Source organism: Hippichthys cyanospilos, chromosome 1, assembly GCF_059441005.1.
Source record: "Hippichthys cyanospilos isolate Australia breed blue-spotted pipefish chromosome 1, RoL_Hcya_1.0, whole genome shotgun sequence".
Lineage (NCBI taxonomy): Eukaryota > Metazoa > Chordata > Actinopteri > Syngnathiformes > Syngnathidae > Hippichthys > Hippichthys cyanospilos.
In genome coordinates, this window is record NC_142369.1 from 10583354 (window position 1) to 10610112 (window position 26759).

Genomic DNA, 26759 nt, shown 5'->3' on the forward strand with positions numbered 1-26759 from the left:
TTTGTCACGGTGTTTATTTTATAGGAATTGACAAAAATATATACTTTTTGAAAAAGTATCTATTTTGGGTTTTCGACGATATTAACCTGCTTAGGGTCTCGACGTTCATGTTTTTCTCAAAACAAGGGATTTCAACTGAACAACATTTACACTTTTTATAAATGACCATATACTATAAATCACATAAGCTTCATTTTGTGAAAAAAAAGCCTCAAGATTGCAATCATAGGGGTTGAGGTTACATCGCCAACTAGTGGCATGGCATACACATGCCTCATATCCCCCTTTGTTTTGATGCAATCTTACCTTGGGAAAGGGAGGAGTTTTGTCAGCAAAAAATGGCCTCAAATGGAGACTACGCGAAATTGGTTGTCAGGTGTGCTTTCGAGGGCTCGACTTTGCGCGTCCCGCCCGCCATTATCCCGAGAAACAAATGTGTTCTCGCTTGGCCGGCTGAAAATAATCCACTCCAGGCGGCGCCTTCACATCTGCCTCGTTGTCGTATCGGCCGCTCTCGGCGTGACAAATGATGCGCACGAAAACCAACAAGCAAAGAGCATTTCCATAACAATCAACTCTGATGCAGGGGTGGTTTTTGTTTGTTTGTTTTTTTGCATATGTTTAGTGATTCCCATCTCAAAGGTTCTTCTTGGGTCATTGGAGGTCAATGTCATTATCCAAGTGGAATCGGATTCTTTTTGTTACTTTTTTGATGGGCTAGGCTGAAGAAAGTTTACTTTGAAACTCATTTAGTGTCAGGTCATTTTCACGCTAACATATAAATTGAAATTTTAATATAGAGTACCTGGTATTGAATAGTGAAAAAAAAACACATAAGTAGATATTTGAGATTTAAATGGGATTAATATTGAAGAGAAATTTGGTTGTGCATTCAAAGAGAAATGTAATTATGATTAATAATCAAATTGTTTCCTTTCAAACACACACCAAAAAAATCGAAGAAATGCAGAAGATATTGAAAATACAGAAATGACAATAAATATAGAAATTTCAGAAAAAGGTTGGCAAATATTGATAAATCAAAAAATTAAAAAAAATATATATACACAATTGTAGTTAAAAACAATGAAAACAAAAATACTGTTCAATAAAATTACAAAAATTATAGCAGAAATAAACAAATACAGTCCAGACAAAAACTGCAAAAACAGTTCTGTCAAGCTATAAAAACAGCAAATGCAAAAAAGAAAATAATTCAGCAAAAATCGTTCTCTAAAAAGTCAAAAAAGTATAGATAATAAATGGGAAAAAAATTGGTGTTTTCAGATAATTCAGTTCTAAAACTAACTAAAAACAAACAATATGCCAAGAAACCGAAATGTTGAGAGCTCAATAAATCTGAAATATTCGGGAAAACAAATACACAAAAACATAAAAAAAGACAATGTAGCGGAAATGGAGAAAATGCAAAATGCTCCTAACTGAAAAATGCACTAAGATGAAAAACAGACCTAAACATACAGAACATCCTCAACATACAAACTAAAGAAAGGAAAAGAAACACTCCCCATTCTCCACTCTGCTGCACTTTGCCCTGGTTTTCATCCCTTAGCAACTTTTGATTAAATATGGTCGAACTGAAAAAAAAAATAAAAAATCAATAAACATGCTAGCCTTAGCTCAGCCTGTGCACTGGCCATAAACACAAGCCGCCCTCCAGATCGGAGGCCTTCCATGTGTTTTTCACACTTCCTGCAGTATTCCGCTTCGGTTCCACAAGTGGATAATCGGACATGCTAGAAACACAGTCAGACATGTAATAAAGCTTGAGTGGAGCCCAGCATGTGTGTGTGCGTTTGTATATATGGTATAGACCGCCAAAATACCAGACTTTTCACCTGGGAAAAGTGGACACTTGTGAATAAATTGACAAACCAAGTGTCAGTCTAATTCAAGACTTATATTTTAATTTTTTAGGGCATAAAAGAACGTTTTTTTGAAAAAAAAGAGGAAAATGTGAGCCTACTACTCAGCTGGGACAATAATTATGCTGTATTTATTTTCTAAATAACTTATAAATATGATTTTTGGAGCTGTCAATGTATTACACCTTGCATGACTTCTGTGTGTGTGTATGACACCCTGCTGGTCGTTTTTTATTATTGCACTTTCATACACACACACAAAAAACACACACGCTGGAGGCGGAGACATGACGTAGAAGTTGGCGTGGCCTAGCACCAAATTTCCCGGGAAAGACTTCAATTTGCCGCGAAAGGGACATTGGACTGGCCTTTTAGGTAAGTATTCAATAAATAATCACTGTAAATACTTCTAGTTATACGTGAGTACGGTCAGCTTAGGTTTCACGAGGTTATTTTTTCATGAGAGGGCCTGTTAAGCCTTTTTTTTTTTAAAGACGTTTTTATGATTGATAACACGGGACGTTTTGTGCATTAGTTTATATGCAAAGGGGGCTGTAACAGGTGGATCTCTAGGTTTATATGTGTTAAATGTTTTTGCTTGCTTGGCCTCGTTCGTTCGATCCTAGACCTGTACATTTAATTGAATGGACCAGGTAATTAACGGAATACTTTTCCGCGTTTGTTTACACAAACTATTTGCAGCTAGTTAGCTGCAAGAGCTAACGGACTTCCTCATCCTTGTCCCGTTATGGTGATATATGTAAGCAAGAATACGGTTGATATATAAATGCACATCTGAGCGTAAAAATTCTACTTATGTGGCGGACATATCAATCTAACTTTATTTCTGTCGAAAAAAATATATATAATTTTGAGGTTACTGTTGAGAAGACACACCCATACTTTTGACCTTCATTTTTGGGGGAAAAAGTCCATATTTTACTTGGGGAGTTATAGTACATTCTGCCTGGATCAGACAGTTGCTCTACCATAATAATTGTATCTTATTTGGAAGAAATGGCGGACATGCATACTGCACATTGATGGGATTCTGCATTGTGACAGATTCACTCTTAATTTTGTCACGTACTGATGAATTCATTGAATAATGAGTGCCTTTTGTGTAGTGCCTTTAAAACCCTTTTTTTTCTTTGGCTTTATTTGAATGAAGGAGCTCTTGATTCAAAATCAGAAAAAAAAAAAATGCCAAGGCGAAGGTGTCTGGATCCAAAAAATGAAGCAAGACTTTACATTGATTCTGGAAAAGACAAGCTTGGAATGCATGTGAAATACATCAATGCATTCAAAGGTAAGCTAAATCTCACAATGACATTTGACAATTGATTCTTTCACCTTACATCATTAATGTTGTTTTTTCAATTCTAGGGCGAGGAGTCTTTGCTTGCGCTTCTTTTGAAAAAGGAGACTTCTTGCTAGAATATCGTGGTGAACTTATCAACATACAAGAATGTGAGAGAAGACAGAGGGTGTACCATAACAACATGAAAGCCTTCATGTTTGAGTTTCGCTTCAATGGAAGAGCTTGGTGGTGTTTATCAAGTCCATGTTTAACCAGATTTTTTTTTAATTTATTTAATAGGATCGTAAATCATGATAGTCTACACTTCCAAGCATATACTTTAATAATGTGTTTTCTTTTTCAAGTTTTGATGCAGCAAAAGAGGATGGATCGCTGGGAAGACTGGTCAATGATGACCACATCAACCCAAATGCCAAAATGAAGTCTTTAAATGTGCAAGGAAAGCCCCACTTGTGTTTGTTTGCAACACAGGACATTTACCCAGGAGAGGAGATCACATATGATTACGGAGACTCTGAATGGCCATGGAGAGACAAGGTGATCATAACAGCATGTGATGAGATTGGTTATTGTTAATAGAAAAAAAAAAAGCAATCAGAAAAAACAGTGCTGACTGTATGCCGTTTCAATCTCAGGATTCTGGCCTATGTAAAAAGTCCCAAAACAAATTCATGACAGGGGAAAATACAACTGCAGCCCCCTTAAATGCTCTGAAATCATTTCAGGAGGTAAATTATGCATTCTTTTCACAGCTAATACACTTTTTGGCTTGAAAAGGTTCACAGTATAAGGTTAGCATGCATCCGAAAATAACAGTAGAAATTAAGAAGTCCACTAAGTATGTGTGTGTTTTGACCCTTTATTTTTCTGTATGTCAGTGTGTGATGGAGAAAAGGGACCTAATGACCTTGAGCCAGACTAAACCTGGTTCAATACAACAGCCTCTAACCAGTTGTGAAAAGGTAAATCACCTTAGCACCACTAAGTATCATCTAGAATCCAACTTCCGATGGAGTTCAGCAACTACAGTATTTTCCATGTTCTTTGTCAAATCACCAGTACTAAAACTATTTCGAGGCTTATTAATATTAATAGACAAGAGTGCGATTTACAGTGTTTTTTTTTTGTCATTATTGCATTCTTAAGTCACACCAACGTCCAAATATATATATATATATATATATATATATATATATATATATATATATATATATATATATATATATATATATATATATATATATATATATATATATATGTCTGTGTGTGTGTGTTTCCAGTTTAGAATATGGCTTACACTGACACTGGCATATGCTGCCATTCACACCAAAACTATTTAGTGTAGAGGTTGAGGAGTAAAACTACATGTGTATGTGTGTGTTCACATACTGTAGGCATATGATTTAAATTGACATTTCACCTCGCTCTATCTACAAGTCTCACAGTCACATATAATCACCTATCTGTTAGTCTTCAATAACTTCACTTTATCGAACTTTGTTTATTAACAACTCACATTGCTCTCGTATACACATGTTAATCCCCGCCAAAAATGACTGTCCCTTTTTCTCCTTTGTCATCAGTATGCACTTACTTTCAATTGCTTTAGAATTGTATTAAATGACATAACAAACAGTCATAAAAATTCAGCCTAACACGATCTATGGTCATCGAAGTTTAAGTTTTCTTTCCTTTCTGTTTACAGTATCCTGATATGGAGATGTCTCTCCAGCCCTCAAACCTTGAAGACTTTGAACAGGTACATCTGTATACATATGATATATAACATCAAAATATAAACATAATAATAACATAATATAAATTTAACACCATCACTGGAGTGAAAAACTGGCAAAGGTTTACCTTTCAGGCATATCCCTGCAACTTTATTCAATTTGTAATCAAACAATTCCCTGGAGTCTGACTGTTCCTGTGCATATCTGTGTGTTTTGACCCTGTATTTTCGTGTATTTTAGTGTGTGATGGAGAGAAGCAACATAATGACTTTGAGCAAGACTGAACCTGGTCCAGTACTGCAGCCACTGACCAATTCTGAAAAGGTAAATCATCTCAGCGCCAATAAGCATCATTAAGAATCCAACTTCCGGTTGAGTTCAACAACTACAGTATTTTCTAAGTTCTGTGTCAAGTCACCAGTACTAAAACTATTTAGAGGCTTATTAATATTAATAGACTTGAGCCAGATCCACTGGATTTGTAGTGTATTATACAGTCATTATTACATTTTTAAGTCACACCAACGGCTGTGTGTGTGTGTGTTCATCTTCGTATATGACTTACACTGACACAGGCATATGCAGACATTCCCACCGAAACAATTCAGTATGGAGGTTTAGGAGTCAAACTCACCTCCGTATGTATGTGTGTGAGCTTGTAGGCATATGGTTTAAAGTGACATTTCACCTCACTTTATCTACAAGTCTCACAGTCACATATTATCACCTATCAGATAGTCTTCAATAAGTTCATGCTATCAAACTGTGTTTGTTTATTAACTTCTACATTGCCCTTATACACACATTACTCCCCGCTAAAACATACTGTTCCTTTTCGTACAATGTCATCAGTATGCGCTTACTTTCAATTGCTTAAGAATTGCATTAAATGACAGAATGAACAGAATACAAATTCAATTTAACAGTCTCCGGAGATCAGGATAAACTGACACTCTATCAGTACTCTGTGCACTACTGTTTGTGAAATGACTAAGTAAAACTCAATGATTCTTGATCCTGTATCACTCAAAATCACCCCTGTGATGTCATACGATGTGCCTCTGAAGGTAGGGTCATCGAAGTTTGAGTTTTCTTTCCTTTCTATTTACAGCATCCTGATGTGGAAATGTCTCTCCAGCCCTCAAATGTTGAAGACTTTGAACCGGTACATCCATTTTGTTGAATAGAAATTTAGCGGCATCACTGGGAGTGAAAAACTGTCAAAAGTTTACTTTTCAGGCATATTCTTGCAACTTTATTCAATTTGTAATCAAACAATTCCCTGGAGTCTGATTGTTCCTGTGCATATCTGTGTGTTTTGACCCTGTATTTTCTTGTATTTCAGTGTGCGATGGAGAGAAGGGACTTAATGACCTCGAACAAGACTGAACCTCATCCAGTACTACAGCTGCAGACCAATTCTGAAAAGGTAAATCATCTCAGCACCAATAAGCATCATTAAGAATCCAACTTCCCAGTTAGTTCAACAACTTCAGTATTTTCTAGGTTCTGTGTCAAGTCACCAGTACTAAAACTATTTAGAGGCTTATTAATATTAATAGACTTGAGCCAGATCCACTGGATTTATAGTGTATTATGCAGTCATTATTACATTATTAAGTCTCATCAACGTCCGTGTGTGTGTGTTCATCTTAGAATATGGCTTACACTGACACAGGCATATGCTGACATTCCCACCAAAACTATTCAGTGTAGAGGTTTAGGAGTCAAACTCACCTCCGTGTGTATGTGTGTGTGCTTGTAGGATTATGGTTTAAAGTGACGTTTCACCTCGCTTTATCTACAAGTCTCACAGTCACATTTTATCACCTTTCTGATAGTCTTCAATAAGTTCACGCTATCAAACTGTGTTAGTTTATTAACTTCTACATTGCTCTCATATACACGTGTTAATCCCTGCTAAAACATACTGTCCCTTTTTCTACAATGGCATCAGTATGCGCTTAGTTTCATTTGCTTTAGAATTGCATTACATGACAGAATGAACAGAATTTAAATTCAATTTAACAGTCTCCGTGGATCAGAATAAACTGACACTATCAGTACTTGGTGCACTATTGTTTGTGAAATGACCAAGTAAAACTCAATGGTTCTTGATCCTGTATCAGTCAAAATCACCCCTGTGATGTAATGCATTGTGCCTCTGAAGGTATGGTCATCGAAGTTTGAGTTTTCTTTCCTTTCTATTTACAGCATCCTGATGTGGAGATGTCTCCCCAGCCCTCAAATGTTGAAGACTTTGAACCGGTACATCCATTTTGTTAATATAAAATTAACGGCGTCGCTGGGAGTGAAGAACTGCCAAAAGTGTACCTTTCAGGCATATTCTTGCAACTTTATTCAATTTGTAATCAAACAATTCCCTGGAATCTGATTGTTCTTGTGCATTTCTGTGTGTTTTGACCCTGTATCTTCCTGTATTTCAGTGTGCGATGGAGAGAAGGGACTTTATGACCTTGAGCAAGACTGAACCTCATGCAGTACTACAGCCACAGACCAATTCTGAAAAGGTAAATCATCTCAGCCCCAATAAGCATCATTAAGAATCCAACTTCCCGGTTAGTTCAACAACTTCAGTATTTTCTACATTCTGTGTCAAGTCACCAGTACTAAAACTATTTAGAGGCTTATTAATATTAATAGACTTGAGCCAGATCCACTGGATTTATAGTGTATTATGCAGTCATTATTACATTTTTAAGTCTCACCAACGTCCGTGTGTGTATGTTCATCTTAGAATATGGCTTACACTGACACAGGCATATGCTGACATTCCCACCCAAACTATTCAGTCTAGAGATTTAGGAGTCAAACTCATCTCCGTGTGTGTACTTGTAGGATTATGGTTTAAAGTGACATTTCACCTCACTTTATCTACAAGTCTCACAGTCACATATTATCTCCTATCTGATAGTCTTCAATAAGTTCACGCTATCAAACTGTGTTAGTTTATTAAGTCTTCTACATTGCTCTTATACACACGTTAATCCCTGCTAAAACATACTGTCTCATTTCCTACAATGTCATCAGTATGCGCTTACTTTCAATTGCTTTAGAATTGCATTAAATGACAGAATGAACAGAATACAAATTCAATTTAACAGTCTCCATAGATCAGAACAAACAGACACTCTATCAGTACTTGGTGCATTATTGTTTGTGAAATGACCAGGTAAAACTCAATGATTCTTGATCCTGTATCACTCAAAATCACCTCCCTGTGATGTAATGCGTTGTGCCTCTGAAGGTATGAGCATCAAAGTTTGAATTTTCTTTCCTGTCTATTTACAGCATCCTGATGTGGAGATGTCTCCCCAGCCCTCAAATGTTGAAGACTTTGAACCGGTACACACATTTTGTTGAATATAAATTTAACAGCATCACTGGGAGTGAAAAACTGTCAAAAGTTTACCTTTCAGGCATATTCTTGCAACTTTATTCAATTTGTAATTAAACAATTCCATGGAGTTTGATTGTTCCTGTGCATATCTGTGTGTTTTGACCCTGTATTTCAGTGTACGATGGAGAGAAGGGACTTAATGACCTCGAGCAAGACTGAACTTGGTCCAGTACTGCAGCCACTGACCAATTCTGAAAAGGTAAATCATCTCAGCGCCAATAAGCATCATTAAGAATCCAACTTCTGGTTGAGTTCAACAACTACAGTATTTTCTAAGTTCTGTGTCAAGTCACCAGTACTAAAACTATTTAGAGGCTTATTAATATTAATAGACTTGAGCCAGATCCACTGGATTTGTAGTGTATTATACAGTCATTATTACATTTTTAAGTCACACCAACGGCTGTGTGTGTGTGTGTGTGTGTGTTCATCTTCGTATATGGTTTACACTGACACAGGCATATGCAGACATTCCCACCGAAACTATTCAGTGTGGAGGTTTAGGAGTCAAACTCACCTCCATGTCTATGTGTGTGTGCTTGCAGGATTATGGTTTAAAGTGACATTTCACCTGGCTTTATCTACAAGTCTCGCAGTCACATATTATCACCTATCTGACAGTCTTCAATAAGTTCACGCTATCAAACTGTGTTAGTTTATTAAGTCTTCTACATTGCTCTTATACACACGTTAATCCCTGCTAAAACATACTGCCCCTTTTCGTACAATAAAATCGTACGATTGTTCTTCGACACGACCGATTTGTGTCATGTGTTTTGACAGTTAAGAGCAAGTTGCCGACTTCAAAACCTACGGAAGCATCATGCTCAGCGTGAGGAAGCATTTGATAAGGCCAATAAAAAACTGCTTGAGGGAGGGAAGCAAATGATTTTGAATCTGGTTAAGAGAATTAATGATTCGGTGAGTTTTTAATTCTAAGCAAAATTAAAATGCTCTTTTGGCCGTATGCCAATAAATCACTATAAAAGTGTATATGAGAACATTATTCTTAGAACACTAATTTGCTTGCAAATGTAGCCAAATTTCTCAAAACATTCAAATTCACCATGAATAAATGGGAAGGTTTCAACAGATTCCTTACTTACTAATTAATATAATTATTGCTATGGCTAACCTACCGCAAAGTAGGCTAGCCATAGTAGTTTACATTAGTTTCACATCGTATACCAACACATCATGTCATGTGTGGTTGTCTTTGAGATTTTCAAAACCCTAACCTGCTACACATTTTCAATAGTGCAGCAGATTTTCTTATGTTAAATGCGCAGTGTCAAGAAAACTATTGGGTCATTTCCAATTGAAAACAACTGAGACAATATTACGCTAAGGAGGGAACTGAGGGAATATTAATTACATAAATAATGTTTCATTTATGTAATTTGATAATGGTGGAGTAATGACATTTTGTAGGCTTGATAATGAATCATTAATATGGCATTGTCAAATACAATTGTGTGCAGGAATTCAAATGTTACTATCAATGTAATCATTTAAAAATATATATGCTCTTTAGGATAGTATTGTGGGGAAGTAATACTACTTGTATATAAACAGACTGTCCCTTTTTCTCCTGTCAGCAGTATGCTCTTACTTTCAGTTGCTTTATAAATGTATTAAATGACAGTACAAACAGGAATACGAATTCAACCTAACACTATACATGGATCAGAAGAAACGGACACTCTGTCAGTAGTTGTTAGACGATTGTTTGTGAAATGACCAAGTAAAACGCAATGATTCTTGATCCTGTATCACTAAGAATCCCCACTGTGATGTAATGTGTTGTGCCTACAACGGTTTGGTCATCTGAGGTTAATTTTTTCTTCATTTCTCTTTACAGCAGCCTGATGTAGCGCTGCCATCCCTAAGCTCAGAGTTTGAAGGCATTGAACAGGTAAATTCAGTTGGTAAATTGAATTCATCCATCTGTCCGTCCATTATCTTCCGCTTATCTGGGGTCTGGTACCAGGGGCCGCATCCTCAGCAGGGAAGCCTAGACTTCCACATCGTCCAGCTCCTCCATGGCTATCTCCAGGCATTCCTAGGCCAGCCGAGAAACATATTCTCTCCAGCGTGCCCTGGGTAATCCCCGGGGGCTCGTCCCGGTCTGACATACCCGGTGGTAAACGGGGGAGATGCGGGTCAGACCTGACAGACCCAAACATATTGTGCGGGTCTGCTGGGAATATCTGGTAGAGTCCCACCTCAGAAGGCGTTTCAACTCCCAACTCTGGAAGAATTTGTCCCACGTTTCGGGGGAGGGGGACCATGTTCCGCGTCTCCATTATCGAGGCGCCTGATTGAAGTTTCGTAAGGTAGTAGGCGCCTGTCGTGATGTAAATCCCTGTAACCTTTGGTTGACAAGGGTAAGGAATGCCTTCAAGCTGAAGAAGGAGTTCTATTGGGTCTTTTTGGCTTGTAGGAATCCAGAGGCAGCTGACAAATACTGACTGGCCAAGCGGAGTGCAGCTTGGGTATTTGACGAGGCAAAAACCGGGGTATGAGAGAAGTTCGGTGAGGCCATGGAAAATGAGATCCTGATTACTTTGAGAAAATTTTGGTCCACTATCTGGCGTCTCAGGAGGGGTAAGCAGTGCACCATAAATATTATTTACAAAGGATATAGCGCGCTGCTGACCTGTGGGCAGAATACTTCGAAGACCTCCTCAATTCCTCCGACATGTCTTCCTCAGAGGAAGCAGAGTCTGGAAGCACGTGGGCTCTCCCATCTCTGTGGCTGAAGTGCCAAGGTGGTCAAAAAAAAAAGTCCTTGGTGGAAGGCCCCCAGGGGTGGATGAGAACTGCCTGGAGTTCTTAAAGGCTCTGGATGTTGTGGTGCTGTCCTGGTCGACACGCCTCTGCAACATCACTCGGACATCGGGGACAGCGCTTCTAGATCGGCAGACCGGTGCGATGATTCCCCTTTTTAAGAAGCGGGACCAGAGGGTGTGTTCCAATTATAGAGAGATCACACTCTTAAGCCTTCTCTATAAGATATATTGGGGGTGCTGGAAAGAAGGGTGCGTCAGGAAGTCGAACCTCAGATTCAGGAAGAGCAGTGTGGTTTTTGTCCCGGCCGAGGCACAATGGACCAGCACTACACCCTTCGCAGGATCCTCAAGCATTTATGGGAGTTCGCCCAACCAGTCTGTGTGTGCTTTTTGGACTTTGAGAAGGAGTGAAGGCCTTAGACAGTGTCTCTCATTGAATTCTGTGGGGGCTGTTTCAGGAGGGGGGGTACCTAGCCCTCTGATACGGACTGTTCGGGCCCTGTACCATCCATGTCAGAGTTTAGTCTGTATTTCCGACGGGAAGTTGAATTCGTTTCCAGTGAGAGGTGGACACTGCCAAGGATGCCCTTTGTCACGGAGTCCGTTCATTACCTTTATGGACAGAATTTATCGTTGCATCAGAAGTAATGGGGGTCTCAGTATTGCTTCTCTGTTCTCTGCTACTAGTGATGATGTGGTGTTGTTGGCGTCTTCAGGCAAGGACCTCCAACTTACAGAGCGATTTGAATATGAAACCTATCCATCCATCATCTTCAGCTTATCGTGGTTCAGATTGCGGGGGCAGCACCCTCAGCAGTGAAGCCCGGACTTCCCTCTCTCCGGCCATTTCGTCCAGCTCCTCTAGGGGAATCCCCATGTGTTCCCGCACCAAGAAAGAGGCATAGTCCCTCCAGCGTGTCCTGGGTCGTCCCTGGGGTCTCCTCCTGGTTGGACATGTCCGTAACACCTCACCAGGGAGATGTCTGGGAGGCATGATAACAAGATGCCCGAACTACTACACCTCTACTGGCTCCTCTCAACGGAGAGGAGCAGCAGCTCGACACTGGGTCCTTCCCGGATGACCGAGCTACTCACCCTGGCTCTAGGGGAGAGCCCAGACAGCTTGCAGAGGAATCTCATTTCGGCTGCGTGTCTCTGAGATCTCGTTCTTTTGGTCATAAACGACAGCTTGTGAGGGCAGGAACGTAGATTGCTTTGCCTTTTTGGTTCAGCTCTCTCTTTACCAGGGTTTGGAACACAGCAGATGTTGAATCGATCCGCCTGTCGATCTTCCATTCCATTTTACCCTCACTCATGAAGACCCCAAGATACTTGAACTCCTCCACTTGGGGCAGGACCTCATCTCTGACCCCGAGAGGGCACACCACCCTTTTCCGACTGAGGACCATGATCTCTAATTTGGAGATGCTGATCTTCATCCTTCTGCTTCACACTCAGCTGCGAACTGCTCCAATGAGAGTTGGAGGTCACGGTCTGAAAAAGCCAACAACACCACATCATCCGCAAATAGCAGAAATGAAACTCTGAAACCAGACCCCTCCTCAATGCTTTGGCTGCGCCTACAGATTCTGTGAATAAAGGTAATGAAAAGAAATGGTGAAAATGGGCAGCCTTGGCGGAGTCCAACCACCACTGGAAACGGATTCAACTAACTGCCAGAAATGTGGTGTTAAAGGGACAAAATTGGCAGTATCAAGGCTTTGGGTACACCGTACTTCCAAAGCGACTCCCACAGAATTTCCCAAGGGACACGATTCAACACCTTCTGCAAGTCTACAACACACATGTAGACTGGATGAGCGAAATTACTTGTACTATTGAGGATCCTGCCGAGGGTGTAGATTTGGTCCACTTTTCCACGGCAGGACAAAAACCACCCTGCTCCTCCTGAAATCGAGATTCGACCCCTGAATAGAATTTACCGAGGAGGCTGAGGAGTGTGATTCCTCTATAGGTGGAACACACCCTCCAGTCCCCCTTATTAAAAAGCGGAACCACCACCCCAATCTACTAATCCAGAGGTGTTGTCCCGGATGACTATGCGATGTTGCAGAAGCGTGTCTGCCAGGACAGCTCTACTACATCCAGAGCCTTTAGAAATGCCGGGCGGATCTCATCCACCCCCAAGGCCTTGCCACCAAGGAGTTTTTTTGACCACGATGGTGACTTCAGCCCCAGAAGCCCGCCTCAGAGCTTCCGGACTCTGCTTACTCAGAAGAAGGCGTGTCGATGGGTTTTATGATGTCTTCAGAGTATTCTGTCCACTGGTTCACGGCGTCCCAAGTTGAGGTCAGCAGCACCCCATCCCCACTGCCATAGAGGTGACATTCCATGTCCCAAGAGCTAGCTTCTGCAGCTGGAGTTGGAGCGCCAAGTTTCCTGTCTTTGGCCGCCGCCCAGCTCACACTCCACCCGACCTACGGCCCATCCCACAGGTGCTGAGCCCCATGGGCTGAACCCGGCTGAGCCCCATGGGCTGAACCCGGCTGAGCCCCATGGGTGTGGGCTTGGCTACCAGGTACTCGCCAGCTAGCCCCACCTTCAGGCTTTGCTTCGGAGGGGGGCCACAGTGACCGGCGTCTGAATGTGGGCACCTCGACTCCATGTATTTTATCCATCATTAGAGGAAAATGGTTCATGCTTAGTCTGGTTCCTTACTTAGGACTTGTTTGCCCTGGGTGACCTTTCTAGGGGCATTAAGCCCCAGACAACTTAGCTCCTCGGATCATTGGGGCGTGCAAACCCCTCCACCATGATAAAGTGACGGCCCAGAGAGGGACGAGTGTGAAGTCTTGGGTCGATGATGATCAGAATCATGGTCTTTGTTGGAAAAAAGGTGGAGTACACTTTCCCAGTCGGGAGTAGATAACGTCCTGCCCCAAGTGTCGGAGTTTAAGTATCTTGGGATAATTTTTGAAAGTGTTGGTAGGAGGGAAAGGACCAAGCTCTCCATTAACCAGTCGATCTACATTCCTGCCCTCATCTATGTGTCATGGGTGAAAGAATGAGATCCCGGACACAAGTGACTGAATTGAGTTTCCTTCACATGATGATCTTACCCTAAGAGATAGGGTGAGAAGCATTGTCATACTGGAGGGTCTCAGTGTCAAGCCGTTGCTCCTCGGCATTGAGAGTAGCTAGTTGAGGTGGACGCCTCCCTGGTAAAGTGTTCCGTGCATGGGAAAAGGGCCTGGGATGACCCAGGACATGTCAGAGAGATTATGTGTTTGGGCTGGCCTGAGAACGCCTAGGGATCCTCCCAGGGGAGCTTGACGAAATGACCAGGGAGAGGAAAATCTGGGCTTCCCTGCTCAAGCTGGTACCCTCACAACCCAACCGTACTGTAGAATGAAGCGCTTGAAAATGAATGGATGGGTGGTAAGGGCGCGGTGTTGAGGCGGTATGAGAGCCGTTAATTGTCCTGTTTTACAATTTATCATGTCAACAGCAGTATTTTGGTGCACACAAAAACTTGGGTAATACTTTGTAATTGCAGCCACATTTGATCTATGCATCTTTGTTGTACTTTTTTTTTTTTAGTGTGCAATCCCATATGGTTTTGAAATGTTCTGCCAACATGTTCTACAGAGATTTTTTTTTTTGTCCTCAGGAATGTTGTGAACATCTTCTTGAGACAATAATACTGTCTGCCTTTGACAAGTGTGTTATATGCTTGGGACCTATATCTTCTTTGACATGGACTGGATACAAATGCAAAGGTAAAGTAAATTGAACGCATTGCTTTTTCCAAAGTGTCCACAGTGAGCCATTATAGTTAGAAACCAAACAGCCTTGTAACCAAATATCCACAGGACCCTTGTTTCTGACTATGGTCCTCATGCTGTAACTATATAATTGATTGTAAAATTGTGTTGCAACTCTGACTGTATATTGGCCTAACATTTTCAAACTCTGTTACAGTTTGTTCAAGAGTCTGGCATCTATCCTGCTACAGACGGAAGAACGATGGGGATAGAATATTAGACTCCGATGAGAACAGCCAAAGTGAATATGTCCCAGATTCAGAATCTGATTCAGATTCAAGCATGATTTTGGAAAGAATACCATCATTGCCCAGTAGTAGTTCATCCAACAGATTAGACACATATGTAACAAACGAAGCCAGCATGACAAAATGTTTGCCCCTTCCTGCCAAGCCCGCAGAAGTCTCTCCCAGTGAAACACCAGATTCAGAGGTTTCTAATGAAGACTCATCAAATAGGCATGTGACAAATACAGATAAACAAACTCCACCTCTTGAGTTGAGCAACAGAAACTACTGTTTTGTATGTGGTAAACCACAAAGTAGACTGACTCGCCACCTGAAAGTACACGTCTCACCCTGAAGTTTCATATGCATTTTATCTCCCTGAACACTCACAGGAACGCAAAGCGCTATTTCTTAAAATGCGAAACCGGGGCAATTTTCAACATAACACTGGGATCCTCAGAGGTGAAAAAGGACAATTAAAAGTAAAAAGGAGGCCTAAAGCTCCGGCTGTGACTCAAAAATTCTTGCACTGTCTGCACTGTCAGGGATTATTTGTACGCAAAGAACTGTGGAGACATGTCCGAAGATGTCCTTTTAGGCCAGAAAGTGAGAATTTGGATAAACAAGAAGGACGAGCCAGAGTTCTGTGTTTGGCTACAGCCCAACAGACTGTATTCAGCCAACACTTCTCAAGTGGAATTTGGAAGATTCTGACTCGAATGAACACGGATGATATTGGCCTGGCTGTGCGAAATGACCTATCCATTGTTCAGTTGGCCCAGTCCTTGTACAGCAAACATGGACAAGACTCAACAAAGCATGAATACATTCGTCAAAAGCTCCGGGAAGTGGGACGACTGCTGATTTGTCTGCGTGCTGACTTCTCTATCAACAGCATGGAAGAAGCCATAAAGCCCTCAAACTTCCTGACAGTTATTCAAGCTGTCAAGAAAGTTGCTGGGTTTAATGACGAAAGCCTCTCCTATGAAACACCCAGCCTAGCTTTGAAATTGGGACAATCGCTCAAGAAAATTTGCGACCACATTCATTCTCGTGCCCTAATGGCAGAAGATGACACATTGGTGAAGTCAACAGAAACTTTCATGAAACTGTACAGATCTCAGTGGTGTGAGCTGGTTTCCCACAAAGCTCTGCACACCCTGAGCAGTGCCAAGTATAATAAACCAACAACACTGCCTTTCACAGAGGATGTCCAGGTACTTCACCAGTACCTCCAGAAGACGGCACACAGTGCAGTTACTAACTTGAAGGAGCAAGCAACACCAAAGAACTACGCTGAGCTTGCTAAAGTTACTTTAGCACAAATTATTGTATTCAATCGTAGACGCGCTGGAGAAGTCTCAAAAATGCTCGTCAAAAGTTTTGACGAGAGGGACAGAACACAGCTGCATAAAGATGTAGCCATGGGCCTGTCTAAGCTGGAGCAGAGGTTGTGCAACTATTTCACCAGAGTAGAAATTGTTGGGAAAAGAGAGAGAAAGGTTGTGGTTCTTCTTGCGCCGTCTACGGTTGAAGCTCTATCACTGCTGAGTAGCAAAAGGAAGGAATGCAGTGTCCCGCATGACAATGTTTTTTTATTTGGAAGGCCTAAAACCCTGACCCACTACAGGGGACATGATTGCTTGCGTGTTTATGCAAGCTTGTGTGGAGCAAAACAGCCAGAGTTCCTCAGGTCAACTCACCTTCGAAAACATGTCGCCACACTATCACAAATCCTGAATTTGAAAAAAAATGAACTCGACCAGGTTGCAGATTTTCTGGGACATGATATTCGGGTCCATCGGGATTTCTACAGGTTGCCAGTCCCAACCACACAATTGGCAAAGATATCCAAACTGCTACTTTCCATAGAGAAAGGTGATCTTTCCGGGCTACAAGGAAAATCTCTGGATGAAATTGAAATCGAAGGTAAGCTAATGTTTTCTTTAGAAGCCCCCCACCCTCACCACACACGCATACATACACATACATCCTTTCGCGCTTGTGTCAATGGTTCATTGGTCATGTGAGCTAAGATCATTCTGTACTAATACAGACCAGTTTCTTCAGTTAAGGGTCTGATGGCTCACTGTTCTTTCATTATGACGTTTTTTTGTCTAGAAAGCTTGTCATTTAGTGAGACTGAAGATAATGACAGTGAGCCTAAGGGCATCACCAAAGGGATCAAACAACCATTGCCTGAACATGGCGAAGACCTGGATCCAGCATCAGTCTGTACGATCCTGAAACATGAACAGGAGTCTGGATTCAAGGGTGTGTTCTCAGTTTTCTTGATTTTTTTTTTTCTTTCATTAGATGGGACAAGAATAGTCTTCTTGACAAGTCATTTATCACAAGTAATTTTTGTTTTTTTTTTATTAGATACACAATCACATGTGATGTCTACAGGAGAAGACACAGTCCCTACATCTAGCGGTAAGGCAAAATTTAAGATCTTTGAATGTTAAAACCCTCTTCCCATGGGTTCTCCTTTGGGAAGCACGGCTCTCAAGCACGCCTCCAAGATACATGATTCGTGACTGCTGCCCTCATTGGTCGATAGAAGGAGGACAGGGCAGGAGTTTTAATATACCCCAACTCCCATGATCACGCCGGGAGCCAATCACGACGTGTCTTGTAGGCGTGCTTGAGAGCCGGGCTTTTCAACGTCCCATATGCTGTTGTGACAGAGACTCAGAATGGAGCAATCGGGCATTGTAAAGAGAACTTTAGTCCTCTTTTCCAACCTGCAGCCATTCGAAAGCCTGCATTAGTCCCTTACCAAAAACTGTGAAGAGCAGCGGTTTCACGTATTTGTTTTGCAGCCTTTTTAATTTTCACACATTAGTCAGACTTACTTCTGATTGTTCAAGTACTTGTGTATAACTTTTGTTCTGTTTTTGACCATGCATATCTCTCAGGAAAAGATGATGCTGGTCAAGATTATGACGCTAGAAGACAGCCAAAGAGAATGTGGACCAAACCAGAAATCGCTGCAGTGATGCGACATTTTGGAGGCCACATTAGGAAAGGAAAACTTGCCTCTAAAGTTGAATGCAGGCAGTGCAAGGAGGCAGAAGACTCTGCGTTGTCACAACGTACGGTACAAAATATAAGAGACTTTGTAAGGAACCGAATCCTCACAATCAAGAGGCAGCAGGCTCAGAAAAAGCTGTAAACCCATAGCCATTTTCAGCAATAAAAAGGTTTTTTTTTTCGATAATCAATCAATCAATTTCATGTACTCTTAATACTTTTACAAATATATTTTACTACTCAACTGAAAATTTCATCACCTATACTCAAGGCTCACATAGCGACAAATCCCGGCTCATCTTGGGAACGTCACATAGAGAATCCCCCAAAAAACAGTTGGAAAATGTGTTTTTAAATGTATTAATTGGACAGGAAATGCTAAAAAATGCTAAGAAAATGCTAAATAGGTGTATCAACTCTTTAGTTTACATTATTGCACTTGGATTAAAGTTGTTCAGATGCTATCCACATTTCCATGTTTAAGTTTGGAGTTCCACAATAGTTTTGCATTTGTTTAATATTAATAAACAGCTCCACTATAAAACTCACACATAACCAAAAGTGATTTGAGTTAGTGGATTTTTTTTTCTTGATCTTGATAGACTCCGTTGGGTCTCTTGTTATTGTTAACTGAGAATGTCTGATTCAGTATTTTTGACAGACATTGTTTACAGTTTGATAATCAGGAATCGTTATAATTTTATATAATGCTGTTAATTTCATAATGGCAGGCTACTTGGTCTTTTCATTGAAAGAGCCTGGGTTAAATGAACCATTGTTAATAAAGACAATTGTCTACACCCTTCATGCAGTTGCTTCTCAATTTGGTAAATTGTAGTTATGACAACATTGCCGTTTTAAGGTCTCAACATTGTTGATACTCTTAACTGTCTTGTGTCTATTAATTAGTTGTGAATGAGCACTTACAAGGTTGAAATCATCACTCATCTACAGCCAATACTCACGTTTGCTTCTGTGCACTTATTGTATAGAGGTGTCTGGTTAGTGTTTTTATGTTAATTTTAGGTGTTGGGGGTGTGCCCTCGTTGTCCATTTAAAGTCAACATATTCTTGTTGTGTCCATGTATACCACAATTCAAGTGTCGTCATTGGTGTCTGGTTGGTGTGTTTATGTTAATTTTGGGTGGTGAGGGTGTGCCCTCGTTGTCCATTTAAAGTCATCATAATCCTGGTTTTGTCCATGCATACCACAATTCAAGTGTCATCCGAAACCACCATCTAGTCAGGTCTTGTGATCTCAGGTTCTGAACCTCTTTTCTAAGAGCTAAAGTGTTCTAAAATTTTCTCAATTTTTTGGTAGTGATTTGACCTTACTTCTATTGTTCTAGGCCCTTTTAAAAGGTGTGTCAACTTAAACCACCATCGAGCCGGTTTGTGACACTTGTCAATTTATACCCTATAAACACGTATGTGTGTGTGTGTGTGTGTGTGTGTGCGTGTGTGTGTGTGTGCGTGTGTGCGCGCATGTGTGTGTGTGTGTGTGTGTGTCCTAATCAGACCTAAGTGTGCTCCATCACAGCAATGTGGATGTGATTATGTTAAACTGCTGAGGAGATGGAGCAGCACGCTCGTGCATGGATGGTGGCTCTGGAGGGTCAGAGGGTTTTATTTTTTGTTTTGTTTTTTTACACGTGAAAGGTTTAGTATGATTTTTCAATTAGTTTTCCAAAATATTGTTGAAATTTGACATTTCAAGACAGGAATAAAATTTGTGAAAAGTATTCATATGTTTTCATTTTATTAACTTATTATTATTTCCTCATGTCATATTTTTTATAGCGATTTATAGAATGTATATTTAAATATGTGGTTTGACCTGAATACAGAAAATAGGAAAATGAAATACTGAAAATAAGTACAAAAATGTAGAAAATACAGCTGTGGGAGGGATATAGTAAGTACTGAAAAAATAGTGGAACCACACAAAAATTTAGGCAAACAAACATGAGAAAAATGAGAAAAAAAACACTAAACTAATTCAGACTAAATATTTAAAAAATGTAGAGAAAATAAGTGAAAAAGCCCTGAAGTACATCAAAACAAAAATACATTATAAAAAGAAATCAAAGACAAATAAATAACAGTTTGAAAAAATGCAAAAAAAATACAATGTAGGGAATGTAAAGGCAAAATATAAAACACTGAACCATGGATGGATAAAAAACAGAAAAATAAAATAGATATTTGCATAGAAATCATAGATATAAAACACACTAGTTCAGCCTTGGTGGCTTTCCCTTTTCATTGTGTGTGTGTTTGTGGGTGTTCATTCGCGTGTGTGCACTGAGAGATGTAGCGCTTAGTCGATTTTTTTCTTGAGATCAAAGAAGTGATGAAGTTGGGAGGAAGCACCACGGAGTCCTCCGGTGGCCTCTTTGCCAGCTTCTGACGTTTATTCTTCCAAAGCCCCCTCGCCATTGATTTTACCCCCCGTTCAACAATACCCTACTCACCTATCTGTATGAGCTAGCGCACACACAATGTAATATGTAACATTTTTGTACTTCGGAATCTATTCCAAAATAAAAGAAAAATGAAAATGCTTTAGAAAGAACTAACAATAAGCAAACAAATCGAAATTGGCTTTATAGGAGAACTATATAAAGAAAATGCTTTTCGTTTTTGTCGATAATTATCATGCATGTGCTTTCGAGGTTAAACCAAATATTTTGGTATTGCTGCATATTAGTAACTAGAGGCGAAGGTTAGTTGTTTGAGAATTGTCATTTACTTTATAACAGCTGTACAGTACATAATAAAAAAAAAAAAAGTCATGATCTTGAACTGAAAAAAGTACCTTTGTACCTATATTTAAAAAATGTAAACCTTGGACTAAAACCAATAAAAACTAAAAAAAAAGCTTGCAGCAAAAGCTAATTGAACTGAACTCTCTTAAAACAAAATAAAACAACTGAAAAATCCAAACAAAAGGCATGATTTGAAGTCTGATGGTGGCCCTAATATGTACTTTGACGCTGCCCCTTCCTGGTTTTGACTTCGCACTCAGTAATAAAGCAGATGAACAATATAAAACTTGAGAAGGTAAAAAATGCTATTAAATACAAAATATAATTCATAGAATGTCTGTATTGTTAAAAAAAAAATATATAACCTGTCACTACAAATAATCTTTGGGTTTGGTGTTCACATTTTAGCCTGTAGGCGGCAGTCAAGCACAAAACATTCCCAGTCTGCTCATCAAGAAGAAAAGTAAGAAAAAGAACAGGAAGTTCCTGACTTCATGGCAGCTAACAGGCAACACCACACTCACGTCTACTCATGGAACATTGTTGAAACATCATTTAAGTGACTTGAAGTACACCAGTATATGCGTAACGATATGTATGTGTGAACTAAATTGTAGTTAGTGCCTGTTGATTATAAATGGTAATTACAAGTGAGCTAATGTTAATCTCGATTGCCCTGCAAATGTTGAATTAATTTTCTTTTGGGGCGGGTTTGCAGGGAGGGTCAATTACTTTATTATTCAATTTCATAATTGTGTAATCAGTGCGCTAATCTATTTGAAAGAGATTCAATCGTGACATCTCTATGCCATACACTAAATAAATAAATTAGCATCAATGTTATGATCATTGGAAACATTTCAACGAGTACTATGTTAGCACAGTAAGCAGCAGCAAATCAAAGTAGAGCGTATACACCAAAGGAAAATTCAACCAAATTATTCAATGGGACCTTTTTGATTTCAGATAGTCTGCTAGCTCGATGCTTATATGCTTACTAAATTGTTTAAGAAGCGTGTATAAGAAACTTCAATCAACTACTATTTTAACCCATGGCAGTTACCCATAGCATAAATTATTGATTTATTTTAAAAAAATAGGAAAACACAATTCTTCTGTTTTTTCACGTTACGAAGTGGAATACTACTTTTTTTCATCCATTCTGTACGGCATTTTCCCTGCTTTACGGCTTCAAGAGCTGTGGGGTTGGCTGTGTTTATGTTGTTTTACCTCCCTCTTCAGGCGTTTTTAGGTAATCACTCGTATTTTTTGTTCGCGTCAAACTGCCTGAGCTGAAACGCGTCACTAAGAGGCTGGTGTGCTATTGGCCGGCGTCACTGTGTCAATAAGATGCCGTCATGCTAAAGACTTGATCTTGTGTGAGTGCTTACAATATCGGATTTATTGTGCATTTTAGTGCTTAATTCCAACTTTAATTGGTTAGCCATGGGTTCCAAGACTGCTAGTGATTTTACAGGTAGAAGAATGAAGATGATTAGTATGGAAACGAAGCTGCAGATAATCAAGAAATACGAAGAAGGCTAGGCTAGGCTACGGTAAAGTTGTATTATTTCTTTATATTTTTTATATTTCTTTATATATTTTTTTTATATATATTTTTATGATATTTGATTATAAACATGTACAGTATATTACACAATATATAAGTTGCATTGCATTACTATACTATTTTGTTACCAATTTTTAATATGTACCTACAATTTGGATGTTTTTACCTTAGGTTTTATACGAACTAGCTAATTGCATAATTTTCTTTTGCTTGCCATACGACGATTTCGCCTTACGATCCCCACCCCGGAACAGATTAATTTCGTATAGCTGGGTTCCACTGTAATTGACACACTATACACATCTAACATCACTACAAGCTTGTTAAGCCCCTGTATGCTTTATTAGGAGCCCTGGGAGATGCCTGAAGGCCCATCTTTGTTTATCAAAGTAATCCTGGGCTTCGGTTACGTTAGCTATCAATGAGTGAATATTCATGATGCCGTTATTTGCTTTAAGTGTGGACAAAAGAGCAAGAAAAGTGGGCGGCAAGCAACATTCCTGTCATCACTTCAGATATTAGTGATTGTAATTAATACGTTGGCGAGTGCATTGATTTGTTCTTGTTGGCGGTAATTATTTTTAAATGCGGTGTTTTGACAAACAAGTCTACTTTGATTGATACCAACAATCCTCTATTATTTGTTGTTCTTTATATTAGAAATATGACCTCCTCCTCACCCCCCAAAATTATATTGGAACAAGAGCAACGTGTCTATTCAATATAGTCTTTTCTGAATTATTGCTAAAACAACAACACTAAATCCTGATAGCCCTGGTAGATTGTCATTATTCTGTTTATTGAAGATTTTATGTGGAAAGATTTTTGTTTTAGACATGCTCAACAAACTCAACTAGTAAACAAAATGTCATAGTATATAATATATTATGACATATTATATAATATATATAATATGTCATGAAATATCATTAACATTAAACAAATACTTAATCAAATATGAATTCGCCAGGATGCCAAATGTGATTTATTTGCATATGTCACTGTAGAAAGCCTAAAATATCATGATATCGACCTTTTAAATTGTTAGTTACATGTTTGCTGGCGAGTCTCCAAACTCGCCACGATGCTCCGCCCACACGATGACGAAACTTATTTGCAACCAAGTGTTGTCTATATTTCTGCTTTACAATCTTCAAATAATAAAGCAACAGGACCCATTATATACATACATGTATTTTTTTATTCTTCTGACTACACATGTTCTGAAAATATCCGTAGCGTAAGGCGGCTGGAGCGAAAGCCTGTACTCGTTTGCCGGGGGGCCGTCGGGGGGGCTCCCCGTCGTGCCGAGAAAGCGGCGAGATGCACAAAAAGAGAAAATCATTTGGCGAATTGCGTTTGACTTTTTTTTTTTCCTGTTTGCCGTGAAATAAAGCGGAAAGAACGCCATTGTGAGGAAATGGAACGGAAAGAAAAGAGCAAAAAACATGTGGAAGCCTGCAAGCAGATAAAGGCTCTACTTATAGAAACGTGGCTGATGGAAATGAGCAAAAGCCTCAAGCACTCTTTTTTTATATCCCGGAGGGGACCTATTGTACATGGGCTCAATTCAGCTGTCTATACACTAAATACAATGCACTATTTATATAGTAAACATCAACATGATCACATTTAACGTCTACATACTGCCTGTAAATGTTGCACTGACACGGTTGCCCCACTGCCATATATATAGTACAGTGGACCATACGAATTTAATCGTTCCGTGGTTGGGATCGTACGGCGAAATCCTCGTATGGCGGGCAATAGAAATCTATAGTAATTAGCTAATGCACGCAAAACCCCAGGTAAAAACATCAAAATTGTATATACATATTAAGAATTGGCCATATTACCTAGCGAGGGTAGCCTAGCATAGCCTTCTTCGTATTTCTTGATCATTTCCAGCTTCGTTTCCGTACTAATCATCTTCTTGCTTCTCTCTTTAACACAACTAGCAATCGTGGGACCCATGGCTATCCAATTAAAGATTGGATTAAGCACTAAAATGCACAATAAATACAATATTGTAAACACACACGTGAGAACAAATATTTAACATGTTGCCATTTTGACACTGTGACGCCGACCAATAGCAGAACAGCATCTTAGTGAGTATGTGACGCCGACCAATAGCAGACCAGCATTGTAGTGACATAAGCAGTGATGCGTGTCGTGACATATGCCTAGCATGTGCCTGGCGGTAACGCGTACACACTGACCGCCACGTTTGAGAAGAGAGGTTGTTGTTTTTGATGTCGTAAGGCAAAGAAATAACATAAAAACTTCGCGATCTACTTCATAAGGTGAAATAAACATAATTCGGGGACGTCGTAAACCAAGGGTCCACTGTGTATGTATATGTATATAGTGTATACGACTTTGTCTGTTTCTTGCGACTTTTGTTACGAAAATATTGGCCTAATTTTGTAGTTTGAAGTTTTTGTAAGAATTTACAAGTGTGCTTAGGCTAAACATTTCCATCAAACAAATGAGTGTTTCATGTAAGTTTTTATTTCAAACTTTGTGGGGGGATTTTGCAGTCCTAATCCTGATTTTTTTTTCTTTCTTTATTTTTCTTTATGTTTTTGCTCGTATGACATCGGTCAGAGGTCCACCCCCTTTCCATCATGGTCGGTACATTATTATTTCAAGGCAGACAAAATTATAATCCTGGGTTTGTCAGTCTGTTTTAGGGCTGCACGATTTTAGCCAAAATAATAATCACAATTATTTTGATCAATATTGTGATCACGATTATTCATCTCGATTGTTCATCATGTTTGGTCAAACATATGTATTTATTGCATTTAAAAAACAGTGTATATAAACGTAGCTTCAATATTTGATACTGAAAAAAAATAATAAACAAAAATAAATAAAGTAAATAATAATTATGGCAAAAACTTTGCACGAAGGGCAACACAGCTAACTTACTTGCTGAATGCAAACCAATAAAAAATATCAAGCCTACTTAGAAGCAAGCACATACTACAACCGACCTGTAACAACACCTAAAACAGCCTTAAAGTTTTTTTTGTAAGAAAAAAAACAAGCAGTATATATAAACAAAGCTTCATTATTTGACACTGAAAAATAATGAAAAACAAAAATAACTAAAATAAATCATGATTATGGCCAAAACTTTGCACAAAGGGCAACACAGCTAACTTACTTGCTGAATGCAAACCAATAACAAATATCAAGCCTACTTAGAAGCAAGCACATACTACAACCGACCTGTAACAGCACCTTACAACAGCCTTTAAGTTTTTTTTAAAAAAAAAGAAAAAAAAACTGCCCAAAAGTACCAGAATCCCTCAAAGTGAGAATGGACCTCACAGTCAAAATGTCATTTTTGGTCATTTTAAACCCAATTTATTCCAATTTTTGCCAATCAATCTCACATTGGTGCTGATGAGAGGCTGCTAAAAGTACCAGAATCACTCCAAGTGAGAATGGAGAGATCGAATTTTTCAAAACGGGTTTCAATTGACAGCTAGTACGGTATACATTACTGTAGGTATATTGATAGGAATTCAAATCAATAAACATTAATGATAATGGGATGGCAATCACGAAGTATTTCCCATCTTTATAAGACTTGGTGATGCAGCATGTGATTCAGCGTTGAAAGTGATTTGAAATTCCATTCAACCTAATCAGGGTTTGCTTGCTGAGGTTATTTCAGTTTGTGCGTTGTTGGCAGCCGGAACAAAGGGGAAAAAAACATTTGGAGATGGCGGCACGGCTTTAAACAAACTTCCATTCAGCCGCTTTGGGCCTTTGTGGCGTTTTCAAGAGGACTTTAATCGGCGAGGGAATTAAAGGAGTGCTGAGGTCCAAACAGCTTACATCACCCCTTTACGCTTGCATTCTTTTTTTATTCTAAAAAAAAAATGAAGAAGAAGAAGAAGAAAGGCCAATTTGAAGGAACCCACGTGATGCCGAAAAAGCTGGTCAGCAGTAATTTGCAATCTGGACAATGGCACAAATATGTCAGCAGGCTGAATCGCAATCATAAAAGGGACTCAAGGTACAAAGAAATGTTGCAGTGATGAGGAGCGGCTTTTGTTGGGGACCTTAACATTTAAAAAGTAATTATTTGAAAAATGTTTTTCAAGAGTTCAACTGTTGTTTAAATTATAGCTGAGCATTTTGAAAAGAAATAAAATAAATATGTTATGAATACAAAAATTAAGACAGTAAAAAGATTT

The 26759-nt window shown here is 39.4% G+C and overlaps 3 protein-coding genes across 4 annotated transcripts in view; all 3 read left to right on the plus strand.

Annotated features, from left to right (window-relative positions):
- The window catches only part of LOC148429099 (transmembrane protein 132D), a 172691-nt gene that overhangs the window by 63398 nt on the left and 82534 nt on the right, over nt 1-26759 (plus strand). The gene's annotated exons all lie outside the window — the stretch shown is intronic.
- LOC148429100 (uncharacterized) lies at nt 1821-15523 on the plus strand. Of its 2 annotated transcripts, XM_088413871.1 has the most exons (16): nt 3070-3195; nt 3273-3435; nt 3552-3744; nt 3843-3935; nt 4086-4169; nt 4913-4966; nt 5184-5267; nt 6055-6108; nt 6289-6372; nt 7158-7211; nt 7391-7474; nt 8256-8309; nt 8480-8563; nt 10226-10279; nt 14788-14896; nt 15099-15523. In XM_088413871.1, exons 1-16 carry the CDS (start codon nt 3090-3092, stop codon nt 15521-15523), a joined length of 1779 nt encoding a protein of 592 aa, XP_088269997.1. In that variant the 5' UTR covers nt 3070-3089. The 2 variants fall into 2 exon arrangements, with proteins under 2 accessions (XP_088270006.1, XP_088269997.1); XM_088413880.1 differs by lacking the exons at nt 6289-6372; nt 7158-7211 and having other exon boundaries at nt 1821-3195.
- On the plus strand, nt 15520-19011 carry LOC148429101 (uncharacterized). Its single transcript, XM_088413860.1, has 4 exons — nt 15520-17097; nt 17290-17442; nt 17551-17604; nt 18090-19011. The coding sequence occupies exons 1-4, from the start codon at nt 15585-15587 to the stop codon at nt 18344-18346; spliced, it is 1977 nt and encodes a 658-aa protein (XP_088269986.1). The 5' UTR covers nt 15520-15584; the 3' UTR covers nt 18347-19011.